The following is a 26,029-nucleotide window of genomic DNA, read 5'->3' on the forward strand; positions in this document are numbered from 1 at the left end:
ACCTACAGTAGCTGTATGATGCAGGTCTTTTTTCTGAATAAGAGTACCTGCAACCTGTGCCCTTTTAGGAAATCAGATACAACCCCTGACTGAACGAATTGTAAATGCAGCTATCAGTTAAGACAGGGACTGAATGAACTTTGGTAAGAGAAGGGCTTGTTTTTCAGGCATGCCTCCTTTAAGGCAGGGAGTTGGTTTTTTTGCAGTTTTTCTAAGGAAAAGTTGCAGCACATTTGTGTTTATATATATATGTACAGCAGGGACTGGGGGCAGGGGTCGGTTCACTATTATCTGGTTCCTAGTGAATGAAATATTAACCGTAGTTCAATTTCCTTCTGCCTTTGCACTGTGGCTCAGGAGAAGGCTTTAAGAAAAGATACTGGGGAGAGGGGATAAAGAGGGAGAGAACTCCTTTTGGGATGACTGGGCTGCATATGCAGGGCTATCAAACTGGGTTGACCCTTGTCATTTAGGAAGTTTTCTGCTCCTGTATTCTGCTTACGGCAGCAGTTCCCAAACTCTAACAGATTACCCACCGACAATTTAAAATGATACAACCTTAACTACCACCAGCAAATTTTTGTCACATAAAGTAATTATAATAAATCTGTTAACACATACCACTGACAGGTTGTCTGTGTACCACTGGTGGTACCCGTACCGCGGATTGGGAACCGCTGGGGTATGGCAATGTCTTTTGATTTCTTTTTATAAGCATAATCCTTCATGGCAAGGTAGTATTTACCTGTGATAACTACAGGGAGGTTATTTCTCTACCAGCAGGTGGTTTCAGTGCACCGCTGTGTGCAATACCAACTTGCGGCTCAGTTTATAGCTAGACACATGCATGGAAGCTCCAGGATAGAAAGGAGATCTATTACAGATACTACCCAAAACCCTTGTTTCCCACTCAAAAAAATGGCATGTAATGGGGAGCCGAGTTTAGAAAGTGCAATGAGCTCAGAAAGCCCCTGAGGCAGCAGGGGCGGCATCCCCTGCACGGGGCACCCCATGGGAACAGGAGGGGCGGGGATCCCCTGTAGGGCACCGCTCGAGGCCGGGTCTCTGCAGAGGGGGCGCAGTGTGGAGCAGGGCGGGCCCCCCTGAGGCGGTGCGGAATGGTACGACCCTCTCCCCCGCGGGGGTCCCCCCACACCCGCCCCTGCACTCGGTACCTGCGGCCACCTCCTCCTCCATCCCTTCGTTTACCTGGCTGCTAGGCAACCGCTGCAGGACCGCGGCGCCTCCTGGGAAATGGAGTCCGAGCCCGGCCGGCGCGGATCCAGTGCGCATGCTCGGGCGTAGAGGTGGGGCGGGGCTGTGTTGCTCTCAGCAGTCTGTGGCGTGGAGTGTGCCTCGTGGGGGTGGTGTGTGTGAGAGACTGAGGGAGAGAGAGACAGAAGCGTGTGTGTCATAAAGACATGTGAGTATATGCGTGAGACAGGTGTGCACGTGTTATTAGGACGTGTATGTCATTAGGAATCGTGTGTGAGAGGTGGGTGTGTTTCAGGGCACGTTTGTGTGAGATGAGGGGGTGTGTGTGGGAGTGATTGGTGTGAGAGATGAAGGGTGTCAGGTCACTTGTATGAAAGATGAGTGTGTATTGGTAGGGTGTGTCGTTAGAACAAGTGTATGTGTCATTAGGATGTGTGTGTGAAAGGTGCATGTGTCAGGATGCACTTGTGCGTGTGTCATTAGGACACTTGAGAAGTGTGTGTGTGTCCGGGCACGTGTGTGAGAATGGGTGGGTATCATCCTGTGTGAGGACATGTGTCATTAGGACATGCACGAGACAATGTGTGTTTCAGGATGTGTGTGTAACAGATAGGGGGTGTTTCTTCTGCAGGCATAAAATGTTGTTGGCCCCATCTGTGACTTTTTGCCCCAAATACAACCAATTGTTTAAAATTCTGCCAACTTCCAGATCTTAGTGCTTTTACAATGCGCTCTCTCTCTCTCATAGTTTTACTTTGTAAAACACACTCTAAACACTGCCTCTGGCTGCCTGCCACTGTCTCCTGTGAACCAAACAAGGTGTCTCTTAAGATCTGATAGCCCTGCCTTAGCTTCAGCTTCTAGGATCTCTTACAGCAGTGAAGACATTTCCCACCTCATGGCTAGGGGCATAACTGTAATTAAGCTCTACACTAGAGTTGGGTGCAAAGCTGCAAGCAGATTTAAGTCTGTAGATACTTGAGCTCTCCCTGCCCTTCATTTGGTTCCAGTCCAGCTCTGCTTGAATACTACTACAGTTCCTTGGATGTCTTTAAACTATCCTTGAGTACGACAAAGCATTTAGTACCACACAACCTTGCAACATAGGGTCACAAGCAGTATCTCATTTTGTTCTTGTGGGTCTCATGTCGCACAGCTCCTGAAAGCACAGGCTTGGGGGCAGTGTTTTAACCAGCCCTATGCAAAGCTGGCAGTGATAAGACCTGTGCCAAGTCCAGAGATCATGATAATGCTCACAGGTAAAAGTATTGACGAGGCAAGGATTTCTTAGGGTGATATATTTTATTGGACCAACTGCATAGTTAAGATAGAGGTGCCTTTCCCATGATTTGTAGACCACAGTGACAACATCATCACTTTAACACTACTGTAAGATTATTAAACATTAATCTATTGTTTCCTGCTATTTCCACAGAGTCATAACAACTCCCCAGAACTTTCACCTTTCAGCAGGGTAGGTATGGGGCTATAACCATGATGGTTCGGATAATATGTAAGAAGCAAGGGTTTGGGGATAGGGGCCTGTTGGTTGTGATCTTTTATTGGAGAAAAATTTGACAAGCTTTTTGGGCACTCAGCTGCCTTTGGTCCAATTAATGATATAACCAACCTCTCACCCCCTTGTTTCATACCCTTTTTGGACTGAATTTTTCCAGGCCTAGTTTCAATGAGTGAATTTTTGTGGGAAATTTGAGCAAAATCTCTTCAGTGGCTGTTACCTCAGAAGTCCCTGGAAAAAAAGTTACATACTTACTTTTCTCTATATAAATTAATTCTAACCCTATTCTTTTAAAACAGGACTGCACCCCAAATGGAGGATGTTTGAAGCTGAAAATTTGGTCTGTACTAGAAAGGCTTTGCTAGGTTTATATTTACCAAAGTTATAAGCATTTGAAAATTACATCGTAAGTATGCATGAACAATTATTTCATTAAGTCTCACTTGAGGTCCTGCTCTAGCAGGCTGCTTCCATTGCAAGGGAACTACCAGGTATTAGAACCTGAAGTCAATTAATTTGGCTCACAGGCTGGGAAGGGGAATGGCTTTATTGTTTGCATGCCAATGTATTGTGCTTGTGAGGGTGCAGAGGTTGTTTAGCTAGGAAGTAAATGCAGGAAAAATGCTGAAGTTTCAGGGAGGAGATTGAGTGAGAAGTAGATAAAGGGAATTCTTCCTGTTCACCTTCTCTGTTGCAGGATGGGGTACAGAGGGAGGTGACTTGACTCAGGTAGGAAAGAATGTAAGGGCAGGGGTTTTACATTTCAAGAGGAGGGAACAGAAAGAGCTATGAGCTCTGTTGTTCTGTTAGTGCAGGAAGAGGCAGCTACAAAGGCAAATGAGACAGGGAGAAGTAACTTGACTCTCTAGCCCTGTGTTTAGGGCATTTTAAGGAGGAAGAGGGTTACCTGAGTGTCAGTCCCACTTCAGGGCCAGACTGTAGTTAGTTCTAGTTGTTTGGAGCCAGTTTCCACTTGTTGAGCTTCATAGGGGGAGCAGCAGCAGCAGATTTGGATTTAGCAAGGGTTAGAACTACTTTGCTGCCCTGCATCTGAGACTGCAGTGTGGTCTGACATGTGAAACCTGTGTTTTACCTGTGGTCCCACACACAAAAACTCTGCCTTGGTCCTGTAAAGCAGGGGTAGTTTTAGTTCTCAACACAGTAATGCAAGGCTACTGTCATCAATATTCATGATATTCAATTCTATTCAATATTCTGTTTAGTTGGTCTAATAAAAGTTATTACATCTACCCAAAGAACCTTGTCTGTCTCTCAATATTCATGATACATTCTGATGTTGAAAGGGACACGACTGCTCAGCTATCAAAGAGGCACCTCAACCTATTACACACGCCCACCTTGTGAACAGGGGGAGAAAGCATTTTTGTTGGAATGGTAAAACAGAACTATAGATTCCTTCAGCATGCATGTCTGCTCCAACGTGAAACCAGAGACATGGTGGTTTTCCCAAAAGGAAGTAAGAATTGGGAGGAGCCTCTGATGTAAACACACTTTAAAAAAAAGAATCTCAAGTACAACCAGGAGGCAGGGCTCTTCCTAAGCACTGAGAGCTGGGGTTATGCTAACATTAACTGAGCTGGACCTGTGAGTGTGCAGAAGGAGGGTGTGATCCACAGGAATATGGCTAAGAGCCAGGTCTTTGTTTCCAGCTGCCCTTGTGCCAGCTTAATTCACTCAGGCAATAATGAGCTGGGATGGGCAGACCTGGCCAGGGCTCGGGGACTTCTGTCTGGGGAGGATCTTTGAGTTGAAGAAGGGAAGGCGGAGTGACTCTGGGGAGGGAGGAAGCAGCTGCAGGTGACAGTGAAAGAGGGACAAGAGGAGGAGGGGTTTGTAGCCTTAGAGAGGAGGGTGCAACACTTTCAGGAGCTCTGGTGCATAGGAGATAGGAGGGGCAGGGAAAGTATCAGCCACTGCAGGTGGAGAGGGAGTGGCAAAGTGTGGGGGAGGAAGGACAGTTCCCTGGGGGAACTTGTTGCCTGCCAGGAATAGCGGGAAGTTGGGGGCGGGGAATACAGGCAGAAGGAGTGAGCAAAGTTGGAGGAAGCAGGGACATGGATTTCTAGCTGAGCCAGGTACAGGTGCAGCCAGAGCTAGGTGGCCAGCTGGGAGCCTCAAGGGTGACCTCTGGGTGAGCGATCCAGGCAGAAGAAGCAGGCGCCATGGCCTGGAGCTGGCGGCTGCAGCAGGTGCTGCTTCTCACCTGGCTGCCTGCAGGTGAGTGTGGGCAGGGGGCGGGCGCTGTGCAATCTTCCCCTGCTATTTGCAGCCCTCCTACCCCCTTGGGCACCACCTCCTCAGTCCCTTCGCTCTAGCAGTTTTGGGGCTAGGGGCTGCCCCTTTGGGAGCTTTCCCTTTGTCCCAGGGGCAGCACTTGCTACAGGAGTGGGTGTTGGGTTTTTGCCAGGCTGAGCTGGATTCTCCAAAATGGGCAGGCAGCTGTGGGAAGGAGTGATGCAGGGTGTCCAGCTCTGTGAGGTCACTTCTGCTGTGTAGAGGGGCCAAGCCTTTCACAGGGGAAGGGAGAAGGGAGGGTGGTGGTACTTGCCTCCTCTATTTTCGCTCCCCACTGAGCTGTGCTTTGCAGTGAGGGCCCAAGCTTCAGCTGCTGTTGGGAGACGAAGCCTTCCTGGGAATGGACCCTCTCCTGAGAAATCGCTGCTCTCAACCCTCCCCTGTTCCCTTCTGGCATCCAGCAGCCTGCAAGGATCCTAGCATCTTAGAAGGATTGCTGGTGGCTGGACAATTTCTGGATGATTTGGCCTCAAATATGATGTTTGAGAGCTTTGCTAGGGAGTTGGTATAGAAAACAAAATAGCAGGGTTTTGTGTGCACATCGCTGCTATTCAAAGAGCTGCATTACCATGTTGTGTTCTGGCTAAAATTTGGCTTCATCAATGAGGAAGAGCAGTGGCTTTTCACTTTCACAGATGAGGTATCAATAGATGGGTAGCATCTGGCTCTTCTCTTTCAAGCAAAGAGGAGAGGCAGTATACTCCATAGGGCACTAGGCTTGAGGCCAAAGCACCTAGATTCTTTTTTTTAATTTCTGAAACTGACTTAAATGGCCTTGAGTGACTCAATTAGCCTCATATTCTGAGCTGTTGAGTCCCTCCATATCCTAACTCTTTGAGGAGGTACTCTAGGTTCTTCATATTTTTTAAACTAGGCTTACCTTTTCAGCTCTTTTTCCATCTATAAAGCAGAGGCAGTGATATTAAAAAACATTTGTGGATCTTAAAACTTTATACAGATTAAATGGATTATTTGGATTCTAGCTATCTGATTCCTTCTTGAGAGAGATGGTTGCAGGGATGTTGTGGAAATGGATATTCTGTTGTTTTGACCAGATCAGTGGTTTTCAACCTTTTTAGACTTAAGGCAACTCTTGGTTAAAGCCAGATCTTTTTTTTTAAATTGTTTTTTGACTACAGAAAAAATACTAGAGTCATCACTCTGTTGCAGAGAACTTGGAAAGATAGGTCAGAATGGTTTTGACATTATGGCTTCCTGTTTGAAATCTTTGGGATTATCTCGTGAATCATGTGTAGATATTTGCACACCTAACAGTGCTAATATTATATGGCACCCTAAGGCACCCTTAAAAGTATCTTACAAAACCCTGACTGAGAATCAGTAGATCAAACACTGGAGAGGTTAGAATCTGATCCTCTGAATATATAATCAACTAAATACGTTGTCAGTAATGGTTGTTTTCACTGCAAAAAGTGTGTATGTGTAGTTTTTTCATGGCGAGATAGTCATCTTGCTGCAAAATCCTAGGTGGGACGAGGTGAGAGACAACCTTAGCTGTGATATAGCTAAGTGAGGTAGACACTTTACCTTCTCTCAGTCCCATTTTGTTGTGGTAAACTGTGGACTTCATATCCACAAAGGTTTTGGCAACATTTCTGCAAGACTTTATACCCTTCCATTAAGAGGATGCTGAAAGAAAGGTGATAGTAGACATGACCAAGATGTCACTGTGAAGTCACTCTCCCTTTAATGCTGATAGCAAGTGATGGAGGGAAACATTAAGACCATGAAAGCAAGGGGCTTGTCTCACTATGAATTTAAAATGCATGCCATACATTCAAATTAAAGGATGATACAAGCCAAGCACAAAGATGTTCCACATTTAACAAGCAATATCTTTTATGGCTGGTTTGCCATTTCATCACATGATAGATACTTGCTTGTGTGGCATGTTGCAATATATCACACAACTAACGTGTTAATGCTGTGATAAATGTAATGTTTTCCAGAGGTTTAGTTGTAGGATGATTGGGATACCTTTTGTGCCTTTGACAATCTCTGCCTTAAGCTTTTCCATTCTTCCCTTACCGTGCCCTTCCTTATACGGGGTACTGTATCCTACATTTCTTCCTCAGTGTTTGTATTACCTTATCTAAGGGTGCTGGTGATAGCTTTGCTATTATTTATAACAAGCATATCTCTCTGTGTGTTATCTTGTTTACATTTGATAGGGAAAACAATGGAATACATCTAACCTTATGTATAGCTTATTTGAAACATTTTAAAAACTTGCTCAGGAAATGCAATTATTTGGGATGTAAAATGACACAAAGGGACTGGTGCCTGGATGAGGTGAGAAGATAGCAAACAAAACGAAAAAACCCCAACAAAAAGCTACGTAATGAATAAAGAACAATTGATGATAAATAGATTGCCTTCGACTGGTCTGTTAAAGTGTACTATGGAAAGAAGCAGTGTTGTTTTATGTCTCTGTTGCTGCCAGAAAATATTGTGGCGAATAGTCCAACAATACAGAAATGATTGGGTGCTTTGTATCAGTGGTTCTCAAATGTTTTTAGACTCAAGGCACCCTTCAGCTCTTGGCTTTTGCTAATTTTTTGACTATGGCAAAATCATAGATCAATTCTTCTATTGCGAAGAACTCAGAAAGACCACAACAGGTCAGAATATATGCACACCTAACAGTACTAATATTGCACAGCACTCTGCAACACACTTGAGTTTCTCAGGTGCCCAGGTTGAGAATCACTGTTTATATAAAAGTGGGGTAGCAAAGGCTAGCAGGATAGTGTGTGTGTAGGAACATGTGCTTCAGAGCATAGAAGAATCACAAACATGGCTCAGGTGGACATTTCTCCCCATGATCTAGTACTGCACAAAGAAAGACAGTACGGGGTGCGTCATTCATACCTTGCTTTCTTTTCTCTCAGACTAGGGCCAGTAATGGTCACTTCAAATGGGAACCAGATTAGATGGACTAATGTGTGCCATATATAAGAAATGGGGAGTAGGTCCCCCCCAGTCCTAGTCCTGGTTTTGCTATTGTTTTCCTGTGTGATCCCTGGCAAATGTACCTGAGGTTTCCCTTAAAGTACCGTGCGGGAAATGCTATGATATCCTGTGGGGGTAAGTTTTAATAGAAGGGCACAATGTCGGTGCTGTTGTTGGTCTGCTCCAAATGGCTGTCTTTATGTGATATCCATTCCCATTGACTGGTGTCCTTATCCACAGGCTGCCTTTCCCTGCTGGTCACAGTACAGGATAAAAAGCGTTACACCATGCTCTTTGCATCTGTAACCCTCCAGTGTGACTACAGCACCTCAGCGCAGCTGCAAGATGTCATAGTGACTTGGCGCTTCAAATCCTTCTGCAAGGATCCCGTCTTTGATTACTACTCTGCCTGTGAGTTCCATATTCCTCCTCCCAGGGATTCCCCGTGCAATTGAGGGAGACATATGGGAGAGTTCAGGTGTCTGCTGTGAACTGCTTCCTGGACTCACTCAGCTTGTGGTAGGGATCCTCAGTGGGGGAGCAGTTTTACCTCACAGAAATCTCACTGCTAGCTGTATATCTTCCCCCTTGTCGTTGTATCCAACAGCAGTGGCACTGCTACCTTCACTGGCAGGCATGGAACCCAGAGGCTCAGAGCTCTGCCTCTGCAGCTGGAAACAAAAGTCCTGCAGGCAGTGATGGTTGATAGCAAAAAGACTACATCTGAGAACCATTTTGGTGGGGTGAAAAATATAGGCCCCCATGGTCCCAGCTGGAAGGCAAAAAAACGGGCACTATCATTTTTAAGAGAGTAAAGTAGAAAGACTCATGAATAATCACGTTACTGTCAGTGATGCTCTCTCTGGCTCGGCTACACTGAGAGTACCAAAGGTCAGAACAAAGAAGCTTTTTAATAACCATTCTCCTCATCTCTGCTTTGTGATAAAGCCCCAAGAGCCTAGCCCTGTTAAAGAGGGACAGGGGTAGCAAATACATATGATTAATTCCCCTTCATGCACCAAATGATTAATTCACCAGATCACCTGCAAGTGCAAGACTGTATTATGTTGCTAGCTTGTTTTCATACAAATAAAAAGCAACTAAACGACCACATTTCCCCTGGCTCTATTAATTATGTTCCCCTCCATTCCATATCATTGGAAAGACGGTGCTTTCCCTGCTTGCAAGCCAGGTGTCACAGAAAGGCTGGGGAAAAGGAAGGCAAAATCTGCATGGTTTTAAAAGTCGTGTTTTTTTTAAAAAGTTGAGGTTGCTTCAGTTGTTCCAGTGGGCTGTATGTTTCTGATTCCTTCTACACACAGAGGACTGATTTTTTTTCCCCCCCCCTTCCCCCTCCTTCCTGATTTCCCATTGTGTTAAGCACAGTGGTTGCAAGATTTTCCTTCTTTGCAGTACCTGCACTCTTAGCTAAGCAGAGAGAATTTAACTTTTCATCTCCATTCATTGTATTTGATTCTGTAAAAGATTTGCTTCCTTATTCCATTCTTTATGACCAAACATGGTGGGTCTGTGTGCATATTTGCTCATTACACAGGGATGTGAGATTAACTGCACCCTTTGTGGCAAATCAAGATGATCTTTTCACTCAAAGGTGGACTGATATCATTGCTATTTCAGTGGTGTAAGATGGTTTATTTGTAGCCTACCAGGCTGGTTTAGCTCTTGGCCAGGACCCATCAGATGACTGCAATGATAGTCAGCGGGAGGTCCGCAACATCATTCAGAAACGTGGACAGAATGAGCCTGTGCTTGGCATGGATTACAGGCAGCGCAAGATCACCATTCAGAACCGTAAGTCACCAGCTGATTAAGGGGCCTGTAAAGGAGGTATGCAAATGCAGTAACTGTCTAACATCTTTCCTGCCTGCCTGAAATCACTTAGTGAAGTATGAGTGTGGCCAGCTGTGTCTGTGACTTACACAAGTCTGTGAGTCAGAGCTGTAGCCAGATTCCTGCTAAGGATTATCACTGAACTATGTTTACAACTCCCCAAGCAAGAGCTCAGATAATGGCACTCAGACATCTGGCATGGTAAACTGAGTACTACAGCTTAGTGTTTATGGCATTGCATGAGTATTGGCTGCAGCCAAGGCTGAAGATGCTTTTACTGAGACTTAAAGCTGGAGGTTACTGGCTAGAGGGTCTTGCCCCTCTGCTCAAGGTCAGACCAATTGCTATATTTGCGGTCAGGAAGAATTTTACCCCAAGGTATGATTGGTACAGATCATGGGGGGGGGTTTCTTTCCTTTGTAGCAGGAAGTGTGACCCTCTTCCTGGGATCTCTTGAGCATATATTAACAACCTTTTACAGAAGCAAGACTTTGGCTGTCATGGTCCCCTTGCTTTGTGTATGGCAGGTTAAGACATTGCGTCTTGTGCTGTGTCAGGGTTGACAATAGTTTTACGAAGAGGTTAGATTATAGATCTGTATAGAATGATTTGGATATGGATGAACCTGCCTCGGGCAGGGCGTTGGAGTAGATGACATATAGAGATCCTTTCCAGCCCTACTTGTCTATGATTCCTACAATTTTCTATAATTTTTCTCATTCTAGAGTTTTGAGTAATTGGCCATTTTTAAGTGGGTTTCATTTTCTTCTGAAGGAGTATTTGGTAGCCACTCCTGCAATTTACTTATTGGGCTTAATGTGCATTTTATATCTGCTCTGGGGGTGAGAGGGTCAGCGCTTTAATTAGAGTGGCTCTGAGAACCGCTTTAATTAAAGCACCGCCACATCTTGTGTATACCCATGCTTAAAAATGTGGCAGGGGTGCCTGAACTAAAGCTTGTTTGATGAGCTTGTCAAACAAGCTTTAGTTCAGGTGCCCCCACTGCCATTTTTAAACACAGAGATGCTAATACACAAGATGCTGGAGGCGGCTGGAGCATAGCAAATGCCACACTCCAGCAGACTTGATTTGATCAAGTCTACTCCAACACGCTGGAATTCCAGTGCATCAGATCAGCTTTGCTGCTCATGTTTAGGCACCCGGTGTCCCCCTGTCCTGATTAGGCATAATTGAGAGATGTTGGGACACCAGCCTTGGTACATCAGTGGCTAGATCTGAAGTGGACAGGAAGTGTGATATCAGGGAAATTTTTCTTCTTATTCAGTAACTTGCTGTGATGTGGCTGACTGACCACCTTGACCATCAGGGTAAAACCAGAAGATGATTCCTTTGAGGGAAGAGAAATGATGAGCTGAAACCTAAGAAGCAAGAGAAGTGTGTACAACAGAGGTTTTGTGGTGTTTGCAGCAGAGACAGGGTATAGTACACTAATTAGTCATGTTGCCTTATTGGCACACAGGATATGGGACATACTTCTGTACCTACTAGAGGAACTATTGCTCAAGTTAAAGTGCAGTGTCCTGTGTTATTTGAAGATGAAGGGCACCAGCCCCCATCAAAGCTGCAAACACCAAGCACTCTTCTGTGTCATCTGCGGCACAAGTGTTTGTTACGCTAGGGTCTAAGAGCAGTGTCATCCCCAAAGTGCCCATTGCTCCTAGCATTTTTTCTCTCTCTCTCTCTCCTCTAGAAGCAGATCTTGTGATTAATGAAGTAATGTGGTGGGACCATGGAATGTACTACTGTATTGTTGAGGCTCCTGGAGACACATCTGGTGACCCTGACAAAGAGGTTAAGCTAATTGTTTTACGTAAGTGCCAGTGTCTGTTCTCCTGTCCACCTGTCACTCCTGCTGTTTACCATCTCTCATCCCAACCATCTCCAAAAATTCTCTCTCTCTATCTCTCTCAAACACTGGCTTCCCTTCTCCCCCATGTTAGATTGGCTAACCGTGATCTTCATCGTTCTTGGTGGTCTCCTCTTCCTCTTGCTGATTGGGGTGTGCTGTTGCCAGTGTTGTCCCCAATACTGCTGCTGCCATATCCAGTGTCCCTGCTGTCCAGCTCGGTGCTGCTGCAATGAAGAAGGTGAGGAGCAGACGAATGTATGGGTGCATATATATATTCCATGTGCTGTTGCTTTTGTTAGCATGAAATGTTTCATGCATAACATGTTTAGCCCTGCTTCATCCATGTGTTTGGAAGCAAACTAGTCTGTGACACTCTATTATACCCACATCATCAACCTGACAGTGAGAGAAACGGGTCTAAAAAAATGGCTCCCATACCCTCCACCGTGCCCCTCCACTTCCGAAGGAGTCCTCCACACGTTGCAACCCTGTCTCTGTCCTTGCCACCAGCTCCTTTCTTTCTCCCCACACAGCAACTTGCCACTGAGTAAGAGGAGCAAGGGGTTTGGTGAATGTTAGCTGCTTCATGGGGGCTCTTTCTTCATGATAACTGGAAGCTAAATTGTGGCAGCTTGTCCCTCAGGAACAGGGAGCTTTTGTTACCATTTCTTCACTTACCCATGCACATTCTGCTGGGTTAACAAAAATAAGGTGCATCAAAAGCTTGTATTAGCCAGGCTTGCCAGCTGAAGTGACGCTGAGTACCACTGGGAGTGGATTGGTAAGTAAGGAGCTGCCATTTTTTAGGATACCCTTTCAGAGACACATGGCTAAAGGTGTTAACTGGGTTGGGATTGGCAAATTTCCAGAAGCTAAGGGAAGCAGAGGAGCTAGCCCCCAAAATAGTTTGTTCAGCTATTTCTGGTGTGGAGTGTGTGCAGTGCAGTCCTTCTTCAGTGCGTTAAAATATTATGATGACTGTTTTAAGGACTCTAAAGTGAAACAGTTGACGGCAGAGGTTGAAATCAGGTAGGGATGCTGGTGTCCCTGAGGGGAATATTGCTGCTTATCTTCTTTCAGGCCCTGGGAGATGGGGAGGACCCTGAAGAATAAAGACCCCTCTTCCTTTCTCTAATTCTTGTAGTGCCCCTACCTGAGGGGGGATGTGGGTAGGTTCTCACTTAGTCTGGAGGACTTGGTTTGTTCCTGTACTGTGCTTACTAACTCATGTGGTCACTAGAGCATGGGCTGTTCTGCCCCTGTCTGGCTCTATGGTGAAGAGCACAGATCATTCTATTTCTCTTCATGTTGGGATCTGGGGGACTTAGACTCCAGTATACTCAGTGGGAGGAGAGGAGGTTTTGGCCTGCTGTTCCACACAGTCCATGCCATCTCATGCTCCATTCTCTTTTTCCTTTCTCTTATTAATTTTTGAGTGTTCTCTGTGAGGAGTCTAGTACATTTCAGCAAAGAAAGACTGGGATTCTGGAGGCATCTCAGGAAGTCCCAGTATCCCATAAAATACAGGACAGTCTTGATAGTTCTACAGTATAACAAAAGTATATGGTCTCTTCAGATGAAAATCCCCCACTAAAAGAAATGTACGGCATGGGTGAAATTTATAGTTTCTTGGCAAATACAAGCCACAAGAGGGTGCTCTACATCTTCTGAAACAAGCTAAGGTGCCACTGATGTGTAGGTGACTGTTATTTCAAAGCCCAGATCCTTATTGGGTCTAGTGTTGATTTTGGTCATAAAATCGAATGAGTTTTTTTGCATGGTTTGGAGGGTTTATTTTGAATATACAACCAAAGTATAATGGACTAGATTTATCCCTACTACAAACAGCTGCCTTTCCCATAGCTCTCACATAAGACCTTTGGCATGAAAGATGCGGGTAAAGTTACATGTTACACTTAACATTCCACAGGTTTAGTATGGTCTAAGTGGTGTTAAAGTTTAACCCTAGAACATGCCGTGAGGGATGGTACATTAATATGGCTGCTTGGCTGCACAGCTCTGACTTGCCACTAGTGGGCTGGTGAGCAGGTCCATGGCTAGGAGCCAGGATGCCTGGGCTCTACCCCTGCTCTGGGTGGTGGTGGGGAGTGGGGTATGGAGTAGTGCATCCTGGGATGCTGTAGGATTGCAAATGGCTCTTTTTCTTTTTTTCTCCATGGAGCAGACTGAAGTTACCCTAACATGAGCTAACTGGCACAGCCCAGAGTTCATCCTTGCCTGAGGTGGCTTAACTTTGAGATGCTCAGAAGGCATTTTGCATGACTTAGTGAGCTTTAATGTGCAGATAGTTGCATTTTAAGTATCCTTAGCATGGTGTAAGTTTAACACGTAACTTCACCCTCAGGGTGAAGGCATGTGTACATGACGTGCCTTCTTTTCTCCTGCCTTTTTCTGTTACAAACCTCTCCCACTCCATTGCTGAAGTAAATGATGCTTGTTCTCCATGTCTGTCAAATGCCAAACCAAGGACAAGTTCTGCCACATACACCTATTTTCCAACTCTCTCACACCAGCATTTCTCAGTCTAGAATTAGGACTAGCGTCTCTAGAGCCTTTAAAAGATGAAAAGTGAACCTTCCTCACATACCCACGGGATTACATTCTATTTGGTGGAACAGGGGAATTATTTTCTTTCCTAAAATCACTGAACTCAGAGCTGGGAGGGGGTTGGAGAAAGACAAACTGATGAGCAGGGAAGATAATTCTAGTATGTGTACTACGAAAGGAGCAGCAAGTGTGTCAGGGAGGCCAGAATGAGGGAGGTTGAAATTATGCAGACAAAAGTAGGGCAGGGTGGAGCTGAGTGCCATTAGCTTTGAGGGAGAGAAGAAAGGATGGCTTTTCAGATATACTGTAGATGATGGAATGGCTGGATTTGGAAAGTCTGCATGAAAGGGGGCAAGGAGCTCATTGTGACCCCTTTTCCTGTAAGTCTGGACAGAAAAAGGGAAATGGAAATCAATAAGATGAGGCTTAAGGAAGTAGAGCTGGGTTAAGAAGGAAGAAGGGTGCCTGGCACTATAAAGAAAGGTAACAGCATTAACCTCTTCACCACCCAGCCCCTAGCAAAAAAGAAAGTAGACTGTGCCTGCAGACATGAAGGGAGGCTGCTCCAACATACTGTAGTTACAGCACATCGGAGCAGACTCAATTAATCGAATCTTCTGGAGCATGCCTCTGCATCTCGTGTATCAGTGTCCTCATGCTTCAAAATGTCAGTGGAGCCCTTTAACTAAAGCTCAGAGCCACTCTAATTAAAGCACCCTCCCTGCTGCACATGTAAAAATACCCCTCATGTTTAAAGGTACAGTCTGTAACTATCGATGACACTGAAACTTTCCTAGATGCCTTTGGCTGGATCACAACCTCAGCTCTGCGGCATCTCTCATTCCATGGTGGAAACTTTTCCTCTTTGTTTCAGGTTTACCCCATGATGAAGAGAGCTGTTTATGCTGTTGCTCTCTTAACTGTTTGTCTATAGCTGACACCCACATGCTGACATCCTATGAAGGAAAGCTGGCTGGTGTGGGCTGCAGGGATGGGCACTTGAGATAGGGTCTTTAAATGTGTCTCTTCCCTCCTAGTCTTGGCACGACACCGGTTCCTGAAGCAGGCTCAGTCCCTTGTGCCATGGATGTCACAATCTCCATTCTACATGGGAGGTGACAAGAACTCCCAGCTCTCTACCTACCAGCTGAACCCGCTGCTGCAACGAGGTGAGGTCTTGGGTGTCTCTGAAGAGAGAGAAGGCTGGTAAATTGAACTGGGCCACTCCCTTGGGGTCCAATGGCTTGATTGTAGCCTGTAGGCCTTGGTGTGGCAGAAAGACATTACTGCCATGATTCAGATGCATCTTCACTGAATTGTTGTTCTAACTGCAGTGTAGTCTACACTTACCAGCATTAACTTTAAACTGGCGAACTTGAGTACTGTTAGCAGTGTGGCCACACCAGCCCAGAAGTCGGCACAGACTGCAAAAATGGCTTGAGAAGCTAAGTGACAATACTGAGGTGATCTGTGCCAAGCTCCATGCTGGCGCAGATAAATTCCTATGGGCAGCTGGCTTGCAGCCAGCTCTGAACTATGCTGAAGTGACTGTAAGCACTCCCTCAGCCATCTCATTCCCAAGGGGGGAAAGAATACAGTCTCTGTCCTGCTGTGTTTGTCATGGTCCATCCCTTATAGCAGACACTGATACAATTAAGTGGAGCGCAACTTGTTTGTGTGGTGCTAGTCTGCATAAATGACTGAGAACCAAATAGCTTTCTCTCCAATGACACTGGAGAGAAGACGTCCAATATTATGTTTAACTGGGAAACAAAGGAGGAGTTGAAACTTAATGTCTCTGGTTACATCTCTTTCTAGGTGGTCCCCCCTGCAAAGTGAATTAAGAGTGCAAATGTGTGTCAAAAACTGAAGGGAAAAATAAGAAGAATTTGTTTTGTTGTTTTTAACCTTAGCAAAGCAGGAAAGTATTTATTACAGGAAATAAAACAAAATATATAAACATTCATAAAATAGGGGAAAGCAGCATAATTTTCTCCCAAATAACTTTAACACTACCCTTGCTCACAATCAGTTTGAAACAAGTTTTACAAAGCAGTTCCACCAACTATACATCTATACTAAAAAACATCTTTTGTTGTAGTTTCAAGAGGTATGATTAGTAGATTTTGATTACATATTTCCAACAATGACTGCAGTGTTATTTTATGACTGACTTTGACTACCTTACTCCCATGCATGTTAGCTTTGGATAGCCAATCAGTTCTAACTCCTACAGTTCCTAACATCTTATACCCCAGTTTTGTGGCTACATTTAGATTTCTAGGCATGGTGTGCTCTATCAGCTAAAATGAGTCTGAGACTCAGCCACCATGATGTACAATGTGGGTGCTCTGACACTTTATGCAGGCATCCACCGTAGGTGCATACTGACAGAGGGAAAGGGTGGAGTTGGAGCTGCTTCGAGTCTGTATTTCCATTCTTCTCCATTTTTTTTTCTCTTAATTTTCCTTTAAATTAGTTTTCAGTCTGCTGCCTACTTTTAATGTCCAAAATGTTTTAATCACTACTGTAAGAGAACAGAATTTGTATTTAACTCCAGCTAAACAATATTTGCTGCGTAAACCAAGGCATTCCCTTTGGTTTTTGATGTAAGCCGTAAGGTAGTGAACTGTTATCTCTTCCCTACAGAAAATGGATTCTTCTCTGAATATATAAATTGGAACAGAGTTGTCCAGTTAGCAGCCTCCAAGCTGCATGCAGCTTGCAAGGGGCTAATATGTAGCCCCTGAGCCCCTACCAAGCTAACATCCCCCTTATTGCTCTGGCTCCTGCTGCCACCAGGGTTTTTTCCCTCCTTCAGCTTTTGCTTCCTGCTCCCACCTCAGTGAATGGAGTGGTGAAGCCCACAGCACTAGGGGAGCCCACAGCACTGTGCAGTGAGGAAGCTGAAGAAGGGGCAGCTCATATGCAGAGCAGCAATGTGAGGGGGAAGGGAGTAGGGCTGCCTGCACATACACTGCAGTGGTGGGGGGGAAGGTGCAGCCTGAAGGCTCCTGGCCCCTGCCTGCTTAGAAGTTGTCCAGCCCTAGATCAGAAGAATGGTTCCTAGACTGGCAATCCTAGGAAGTACCCAACAGAGTAGGTACTGTTCTTAAGCATGCCCTGTTCCCTCTGGCATACACTAGATCTGGAAATGAGGAGATGAAGGTGTTGTGGGGGCAGGTCCACCACCATTCCCTGGCTCCTTGTCTCCTGCACACTTGAGAGTAGCAATAGGGGATGGGTCCAGAGCAGTTTCACTTCCAGGGCCAGGGTAGAGGGTCAGGACATGTTTGAGAGCATCAAAGATGCATGTACACATATTATTCATGAACTCTTGCTGCTTAAGTTCCCCAGAGCATAGATAATGCTCTCACCCACTGATAGTTTGTCTTTGGTCCTCTTGACATGGTGAAGAAATGAGGGAACAAGAGGGTCACAATGAAGGGGTGGGTAAGGAGGAAAGAGAAGCTCTGATCTGGTTCAGACCCTTCGAATGTTAGCAGCAAGAGAAACATCTCACACTACTGCTCCCTTTGTCCTCTATCCACAGATGTCTCTCTGCAGAGCAGCCTCCCCATGGTGCCATCGCAGGGCCAGTTGCCTCCCAGCAACAGGGTCTTGGACTATCTGGAATCTGAGATCCAAAAATTCAACCCCTCCCAGCCCTTGCCACCCTCCCAAAAAATTGGGGCTGGCCAGCATTCCAGCATCCTTTCCTCCCTGGACACAGAGATTGTGGAGCGTAGAGTAATCCATCTGCCTCCCATCATCAAGCATGCCCCTTCCTCACAGAGGACCAGCAGCTCATCACGCCTGCAGCAAACTGCCTGGACTGCAGGATCCTGGGACTCCACAATAGAAAATGAGAGGGAAAACAGGAGGCGACACCAGTCTCAGGATGGAGATTCCTACTCCAGCTATGAGCAGGGGTCCTGGGACAGGTGGCGAGACCAGCATCCTCGAAGGCAGAGGGATGCCAGCTACAATAGCAGACACCAGAGCTCTCGATGGGACACATCACCTACAAGACAGCCAGAAAGGGGTAGGAATGGTGGCAACTTCAACTCCTATTCTGGGGAGGGAGAAATCAGGGAGTGCTCAGGGCGCCACTATGACTCAAGGCCCCCAGCCTCAGGTAGACGAGACTATCAGCGCCCTATCAGACGGAGCAACAATTCAGAGAACTGGAAGCGGCGGCGGCCTCGCAGCTACTCTCCACCATCAGGGAGAGAGTCATGGAGCTCTATGGATGACCGGGAGCATTCCCCAGGGACTCGCAGGCCACGCCACCACCGTTCCCCAAACTGGCCCGAGGACAAACCTCCCAGTTACCGCTCACTGGAGATCATCCCAACCAAGAGTGGCAAGCCCAGAAACAGCACAGGGCAGCAATCGGTGAGTTCTCTCTGTTTCACTCTGACAGGTTTGGTTTGATGGGTGTTGAGTACCCGCTGCAGTCTAGGAAATGTCAAGGTAGAGGTCAGGGAGCATTGGGTACCCTGCAGTTTGCCTGAGGAGATTGGGAAGAAGATGCTGAATTGACTGCACATTGACTGGTGGTGGTGGTCTGTCTCAGACAAATAGGTGGTTCTTCCTGGGGCTACCTTGGGAAGGAGGTCTCCAAGTTAGATGTGCTGAGAGTCCCCCATAACCAACCCCCTTTTTTTCCTGTTGCTTTCTTTCTATCTTTGCTATGCTTATTACTGCCATGTAAAAAAATATATATATACTTTGTCTGAGCAGTGATTCTCAGCTAAGGTGCCAGGGCATGCTGACAGACCTTTTTGAAGGGTGCTGTGAGGTGTGAGGGGGTAAGCGGGCAAACTGAGCAGGTAGAGCAGACTTAGGCTTGTCTCTGCCTAGATGATCCCCTATCCCCACTGCCAGCCCCACCCCTGCAAGGAGACAAGTACTGTAATCTATAAATTAGCTTCTGAATTTGGGTGCAATTCAATTCACAAAGTTATAGAGGGGTGCCTTGAGTCCAATAAGAGGCAACTCCAGTCCAAATTGGTTGAGAATCATTATGTTAGAAACACAATTTAGCATACTTGTATAAATACCACTAAGATTTTTTTATATGGCCACAATTTTCAAACATAAATGCTCAGAGTTGTATTTAAGTTCCTGTATTAGTGGGCCTCTTAAAAGATGCTGAACCATTCTAGTAAGGATATCTAGCTCACAAGGACCTATACTGAGAACTGAAGGTGAGGGGTTTTTGGCAATATGATTTTATTGTACCCACTGCATAGTTGAGACCAGATATTAGCCAAGCTTTCAAGCATGTTGCCCTGCTTCACATCTGGGCCCCTGGTAAATTGCTAATTTCAGTATATTCCATGTGGTAGTAGGGCTAAAGTGATGTTGTGGCCATGATGGTCCAGGAAATATAAAAGAGGCAAGGATTCTTTGGTGATATCTTTTTATTGGATCTCTCTCAGCTATACTTTTGGCTCGAGAATAGATTTTATAAAGAGAGAAAGGCCCAAAAACCATGGGCTAGCTTCAGTACAGCACCACCTAAAACTGAAGTTGTCACATAAGGCACTGAGCAGTCTTTCACTCCATTTTCCTTCTTCAGCCTGCAATGTGGTTTGTACTGGCAATCTGTATGGAAGACTTGATAGCCCATTCACAGCCTCCAGTTTTATCCAGTTTTGTTCCCTAATTATTTTTAAACCTTCCAGTTTTTCAATGTCCCCCATTTCACTTGTGTGGGACACTAAGATACAGGGCTGTTCTCACATAGGTCATGCCTCACAGTTCCCTTCAGTCTTCCCCATGCTACAGGGAGAAGTTTAGAAGTTTCCCCCTTTTAAATTTCCCCAGATTCAGCCCTAGCAGTAGTGCAGATATGAAGCATCTTGTACCCCTCAGCTCTCTAAGCTTTCTGTGCTTCCCATCACACTTCTGAATGTGTCTTGTTTTCTCTCACAGGATCGAGGAAGCTCCCGCAGTGGAAGAAGCGTTGTCATCTAATGTCTGCTGTGCTGAAAGGGCCAAGATTCCTTATGGTTCTGCTTTGCCAGGGTCCCTCTCTGCCTTTCCTGCACATACATTGACATGACTGCTTCTGATTTGCTGCAGGTATCCTGCTCAGGAGGATAAAGCAGGTTCCCACTGCATTTGACTGAGGAAATCTGTGCCTAAGGGCCACAAGATGCCTGGCTCATAATACCATCTAATGTCTTGATATCAGTTCCCTATCCAAGGAATTTAAGTAGTTAACAGGCCATAGTTTGAAAGCATTCCTTTTGAAGGGAAGACACTTTTTTTTTTCTGTGTTCAAGAGCATGTTCCTCTGCTATGAGCCTACCTTTTTATCCAGTTGGATGTCCTGGAACTAAGAAGGAAGCCCTTGGAACACTCCTCCTTTGCAAACTGCTCACCCAGTTAATACTCAGGCAGAGCCCATAGGGTGACAGGACAGTGTCTCATTTCTTTGATTCAGGATGCCAGCAAATATGGTGTGTGTGAGTGTAAGATTCACCAGCAAACATCTGATTGTACACTGTGATAATGAAGTAGTTTCCTGTTTGCCCCTTAATGGACTCAAGCAAACTTGTTTCTGTGAGGTAATGGAAACATCAGAATGCCTTACTGCATCTGGTGATAGCTGCACACACCCAGAGAGCTCTCAGCAACTTCTGTGCTTGATGAACATTACTAACTGGTCTGGTTTGTATCAACAAATCTATCTGCCCCAGCACAGAGACCTTCATAAGGAGCTTGAGGTGCTCTGTCCTGCCCATTGACCTGGACTTCAGTACTTTCAACTTGGGAGCATGTTGATCTACCAAGGTTCAGGTATTGCAGGCTGCTGTTTTGTTCTCAGGGCCTAAGATGGTGGGTAGCTACTCTCCTGGGTACTGCGGTCCTGACTTTTTTCCCTCAAAATTCCTGAGCTTGTCCAACCTGCATTTGAGGCCATGGGGAGCAGGAGATGCCCCAACAGCTCTGAAAATCATGACCTGTATGGATATCTCTTTGGAGGAATCTACCTTTTCCCCAGCATCTTCTCTGCTTAGCTTTCCCCTGTTGCTCCTTATCCTCCCAAATTTGGTATATGAGGGAAATGGGCTCTAGCAGAAATCTTTCAGTCTTGCATTCTGCTCTTAGTACTGCTGTTACAAAGCTAATCCTTACTGTCCACCCCAGTGATTCTCAATGAGGGTGTTGCAGCACCTTGGGATGCCTTGAGATACTTTCAAGGGTGTTGAGGGGTGCCACGTAATTTTAGCATGAGAAGTTTCAAATAGGAATCCAAAGTTAAAAACATGTTGACTTGTTGGGGTCTTTCTGAGTTCTTTGTAACAGGAAAACTGATTTATTGGTTTTTTTATTCATTTTTTACAGAAAAGAAGGGTGCATTTTCTGAGGGGTGTCTTGGGCCCTATTGAGGGGTGTTTCAAGTCTAAAAAGGTTGATAACCCCACACATTGTTCAGCTGATCTGTAGCATGGAGACTGCTGGATTGTGGGGGGGATAACCTGTTAGCTTACCCTGTGGGTGTGTCTACATGTACAATTACTGCAGACCAATAAACTCCGGAGTTTATTGCTCCAGAGTTACTTGTTCCATGGCATATCATTTGATCATGTGCTAGGGAGCAAAAAATTCCAGAGCAAATTGCCTCAGAGTTTACTCGCACACACCACATAGATCCTGTTCAGAGCAGTCCAGGTTGGCAGGGGACCCAGGGGCTCAGCCTGCCAGGCCAGGGCTGCTGTGACTGGGCTCTATGTGCTGCAGGGAGGCTAACTGGGACACAGAGTGTCTTAGCATGGGGCTAGCTAGCTGGCAGGCAGCCCCCCACATGGAGGCACACTGTGCCCCAGGCAGCTGCAGAGCAGCACATGAAGATGGGGGAGCAGCCAGCCCAGGGCTACTCCTCTGTCTCCAAGTGTTGCAGAGCCCCTTTACCAAGGCACGCTGTGCCCCAGCCAGCCACAGAGTGGCACCCTGAGACAGCTCTCCCATCTCCATGTGCTGCAGAACGGCTGGTTGGGGTGCAGGGTGCTTCAGCATGGGGGGTGCCTACTGACTAGCCCTGCACTGAGGTAGTCTGCCTCACCCTGTCAGTGCAGCATCTACACATGCACTGCTGCTCACAAAAAAACTCCATGGTGGGGGTTGTACTTGTATTTTACAAGACTACCCTGCTGCAGATTTTATTAGTTCTGTATGCCCTAAGAAATGTTTACTGTATAGTTCCTTGGTCAACTATGTAGTAAACTTCCCATGTAGATGCACTTGTATTTAGTAGCAGAGAGATTGCTTTAAAAAACTAATTTCTGTAGGAAAAACAGCAAGTGACTTTCTTGACGTGATTTGGTTTGCTACTTTGAATATGCAACAAAAAGCCCTTTCTTGGATGTTCACAGAATCATAGAAAATGAGGGTTGGAAGGGGCCTCAGGAGGCCATCTAGTCCAACCGACTGCTTAAAGCAGGATCATGCCCAACTAGATCATCTCAGCCAAGGCTTTGTTGAGCCAGGCCTTAAAAGCCTCCAAGGATGGAGAGTCTACCACCTCTTTGGATAACTTGTTCCAGTATTTTACTACCTTTACTACCCTCCTAGTGAGAGAATTTTTCCTAATATCGAACCTAAACTTCCCTTGCTGCAGCTTGAGACTGCTGCTCCTTGTGTTGTCATCACTAAGAACAGTCCAGCTCCACCCTCTTTGGCCCCACCCTGCAGGTAGTTGAAGGCTGCTATCAAATCCCCTCTTAGTCTTCTCTTCTGCAGACTTAATAAGCCCCTCTCCTCGGAAGTCATGTGCCCCAGCCTCCAAACCATTTTCATTGCCCTCTGCTGGACTCTATCCAACTTGTTTGCATCCTTTCTATAGTATGGACCCAAAACTGGGCAAAGTACTGTACTGCAGATGTGGCCTCACCAGTGCTGAATAGATGGAAGTGATCACTTCCCTTGATTTGCTGGCAGTGTTCCTACCAATGCAGCCCAGTATGCTGTTAGTTTTCTTGGCAACAAGGGCATACTGCTAACTCGTATCCATCTCACTATAACCCCCAGCCCCTTTTCTGCAGAGCTGCTGCCCAGCCAGTCAGCCCCCAGTCGGTACTGGTGCATGGGATTCTACTGCCCTAAGTAGGACTTTGTGCTTGTCCTTATTGAACCTCATGAGATTTTCTTTTGGCCTATTCCAAAAGACTGGATGACTGGATACTTCCCATCTCCACAGCAAAACTGCTTTGCAAAGGCACTTTCCTGAATTGAGGATGATCAGCACTCTGGGCACTGCTTGTGCATTTTGTAATCACAGGTCTTGACCAACCTAGTCTCTATGCATTACATCATCCAGTTAATTTTTTCAAGGTTGTTGCCATGAGGACATTTTCTACTGTTTGTACTAGTTTTAAATGTTCCAGTCCAAAATGAGAAGACATATAGTGGAGCAAGTGGCTTTTCCCTTCCCTGGGGCTGCATATACACCAGATAACTACACAGATATATGGATAAATATTTATCCTGGGCACCTCTCCCCAGCTCAATTCCATGGTTTTGCTTGCATTTGTACTGTACCATCGCAGTAGCAGTGTCCCAGTATGACTGTCTGAAGCAGTGGCAGCTAGGTTCAGAATCTGCTCGGGGGCTGGAGAAGATATTGCTTTCCCACAGTCCCCCATGTGCCAGTGATATTTCTGGGTCCATATCTTGGGATGGAGGCCAAGATAAACATACAACTCCCTCTTCTTGATCAGCAAGAAACTTTGCCAGGTTTTCCTTGGAGGTCTGCAGTTGGTGGCCAGTACTGCAGAGGCTGAAACAGGGACTTCCAGAGCTAAAAGCATGAGTCTATTTATGGCTTGAATTCAAGAATTAATCTCTATTCCAAGTGACTGTAACAAACTGCTTTCTGGCTCTTATGCAGAGAGGCATATGTAACCTGCACTTACCAATGAGTTAAACTTGTTCCATGCTGGGCTAACTGGTCTCATATAGTATTTGAGGGCGATGCTCATCAGGTAGAGATGCTCTTGCATCTGGTCAATAGCTGAAGGATGGTGATATCAAGTTGACCATCAAGTAGCCAGGAGTGGCTGGCTAACTTCAGGTGAAAGGACAAGATTTTGTCTGTGCTTCTGTTGCACTAGCCCTGACACTGCAGCAACTGGAACAGAAGGAAGAGGGCTGTATTCCTCCTGGGAAATGACCCTCTGAGATTTGATCGCTGTGGATGGATCTTGTTTTGAATTTCAAAAGACTGTAACCATGTGTTGGTGGCGGGACTTGCATAGTTTGGATGGCTTATGATTTTGTTGATCATGGCTGCTTAATAGTTTGTATTAGTTATGAAAAGTCTATGGATGTTTGCATTGATATTAAAGAATTACTTTCCTTCACAATCAGCATCCTGTTTGTATACCAGCAGTGTGCCTCTGCTATAAGAAGTAGCAGATGTCCAGGACCATACAGGTCAGTCTCCTTGAAAAGGGTAAATCATGGACACTGAGTATTCTTAAGCATAAATTGCTTCGTTAAAGTGTCCATACTTGCAATGAGATGAGCAAAGCAGCATGCAGTACAGTTCCTTTTTTTTCAGTATCAGCCTATCAGCCCTATTGCCCAAGTTGCAGGGATTAACACTGACTCTCAAAAATAAGTTCTAATTGGAGGCCAAGGCAGAAAGCAAAGTCCCCTTTATGCACAGCACTCTCTCCCTTCACCATCCTCTACCATGCTGCTTTGCTCAAACCCTTGCACAGTGTCTTCTCATTATACATTAAGAAAAAAACATGGAAGACTGTGTAACAATGCCACCTGCTGAATCCTGCCACAATACAGTGTACTGTATTGCAATATAATATTGCAATATACTGTAGTGCAATATAATTGTACTAATTGCTTAATTTAGGTTACTTACATCCAGCAAAGATAGCTTCTTTTTCTCCATTCCCACTATCTAGTAGAGAGAAGGAAACTTATTCTAAAAGTTCTAGAATTAACCATGTTTGAACCTTCTGTTCATATTTCTTGTTAAAATTCAAATGGAAAAAAAAATCTGCTGATATGGACATTCTTCAGGAAAAAATAATTTGAAGTCTGTAGCTGAAATGAATTTAGTTTTGCAGTTTTCAAATAAATTTGGGGAATTTAATATCTTATGTAACCCGGGAACAATAATGGTACCATGTGTTTTAGATATCTACTCTCTGTATTGGAGTGAGACAAATAATTGCAAAGAACAGCTGCAAATATTGCAGTTTGTTCACACACAGTTTTCTGACAGTTGTAAAGAAGTAGTATTCATGTGTCAGGCAGTTTGTGGTTAGTTTGAAGAATATTGCTACAAACCCTCAACGAAGTCTTCACTGTTGGTTGCTAATTTAGCTCTAGTTTTCATGGATTCTGTTGCACAGCTGGAGAGGAGCAGCCCTTGTCTATGAGAAGTAATTTTCTGTCCCGGTAGAGATGAAGTAGGTTGGAAGTGATTCAGGTATAACAAAACCTTTCATAATGTGAGTATGTGACTCTGCCATGGCAAATGCTCTTAACCTTCAGAGTAGCAGAAATCTTACAAAAATAGGGCTGTAAGGGACTACAGGAGGTCATTTAACCTAGCCTCCTGCTCAACTCAGTGCTTACCTAACCTGTGCTTCAAAAGCTTTCAATGTGGGGACTAAACAACCGCATCTGGTAACCTGGTCCAATGCTAAGTCATCCTCACAATTAAAGCTTTTCCT

General features: G+C 45.4%; 2 protein-coding genes across 2 annotated transcripts in view; one reads left to right on the forward strand and one right to left on the reverse strand.

Moving 5' to 3' along the window:
• CFAP44 (cilia and flagella associated protein 44) overlaps nt 1-1,293 on the reverse strand; it is a 60,871-nt gene extending 59,578 nt beyond the window's left edge. Inside the window, exon 1 of the mRNA XM_090040923.1 lies at nt 1,176-1,293. Within this exon, the coding sequence (XP_089897049.1) occupies nt 1,176-1,293 (118 nt within the window). The remainder of the gene's footprint in view (nt 1-1,175) is intronic.
• Nucleotides 1,294-4,286: 2,993 nt separating this feature from the next.
• ILDR1 (immunoglobulin like domain containing receptor 1) lies at nt 4,287-25,047 on the forward strand. The gene is made up of 8 exons (XM_090056449.1): nt 4,287-4,972; nt 8,264-8,434; nt 9,686-9,835; nt 11,586-11,705; nt 11,836-11,982; nt 15,350-15,481; nt 17,866-18,710; nt 20,256-25,047. The coding sequence occupies exons 1-8, from the start codon at nt 4,918-4,920 to the stop codon at nt 20,295-20,297; spliced, it is 1,662 nt and encodes a 553-aa protein (XP_089912575.1). The 5' UTR covers nt 4,287-4,917; the 3' UTR covers nt 20,298-25,047.
• The last annotated feature ends 982 nt before the right edge of the window (nt 25,048-26,029 follow it).

This window comes from Crocodylus siamensis, chromosome 1, assembly GCF_052110815.1.
Source record: "Crocodylus siamensis isolate JL-2025a chromosome 1, ASM5211081v1, whole genome shotgun sequence".
Classification (NCBI taxonomy): domain Eukaryota; kingdom Metazoa; phylum Chordata; order Crocodylia; family Crocodylidae; genus Crocodylus; species Crocodylus siamensis.

Bases quoted from the DNA above. Each gene is read 5' to 3' on its own strand.
- ILDR1 (XM_090056449.1), top strand. From the start codon at position 4,918: ATGGCCTGGAGCTGGCGGCTGCAGCAGGTGCTGCTTCTCACCTGGCTG. The intron at 15,482-17,865 runs GTGAGGTCTTGG...CTCTATCCACAG, and splicing joins GAACCCGCTGCTGCAACGAG to ATGTCTCTCTGCAGAGCAGC. The intron at 18,711-20,255 runs GTGAGTTCTCTC...TTTCTCTCACAG, and splicing joins ACAGCACAGGGCAGCAATCG to GATCGAGGAAGCTCCCGCAG.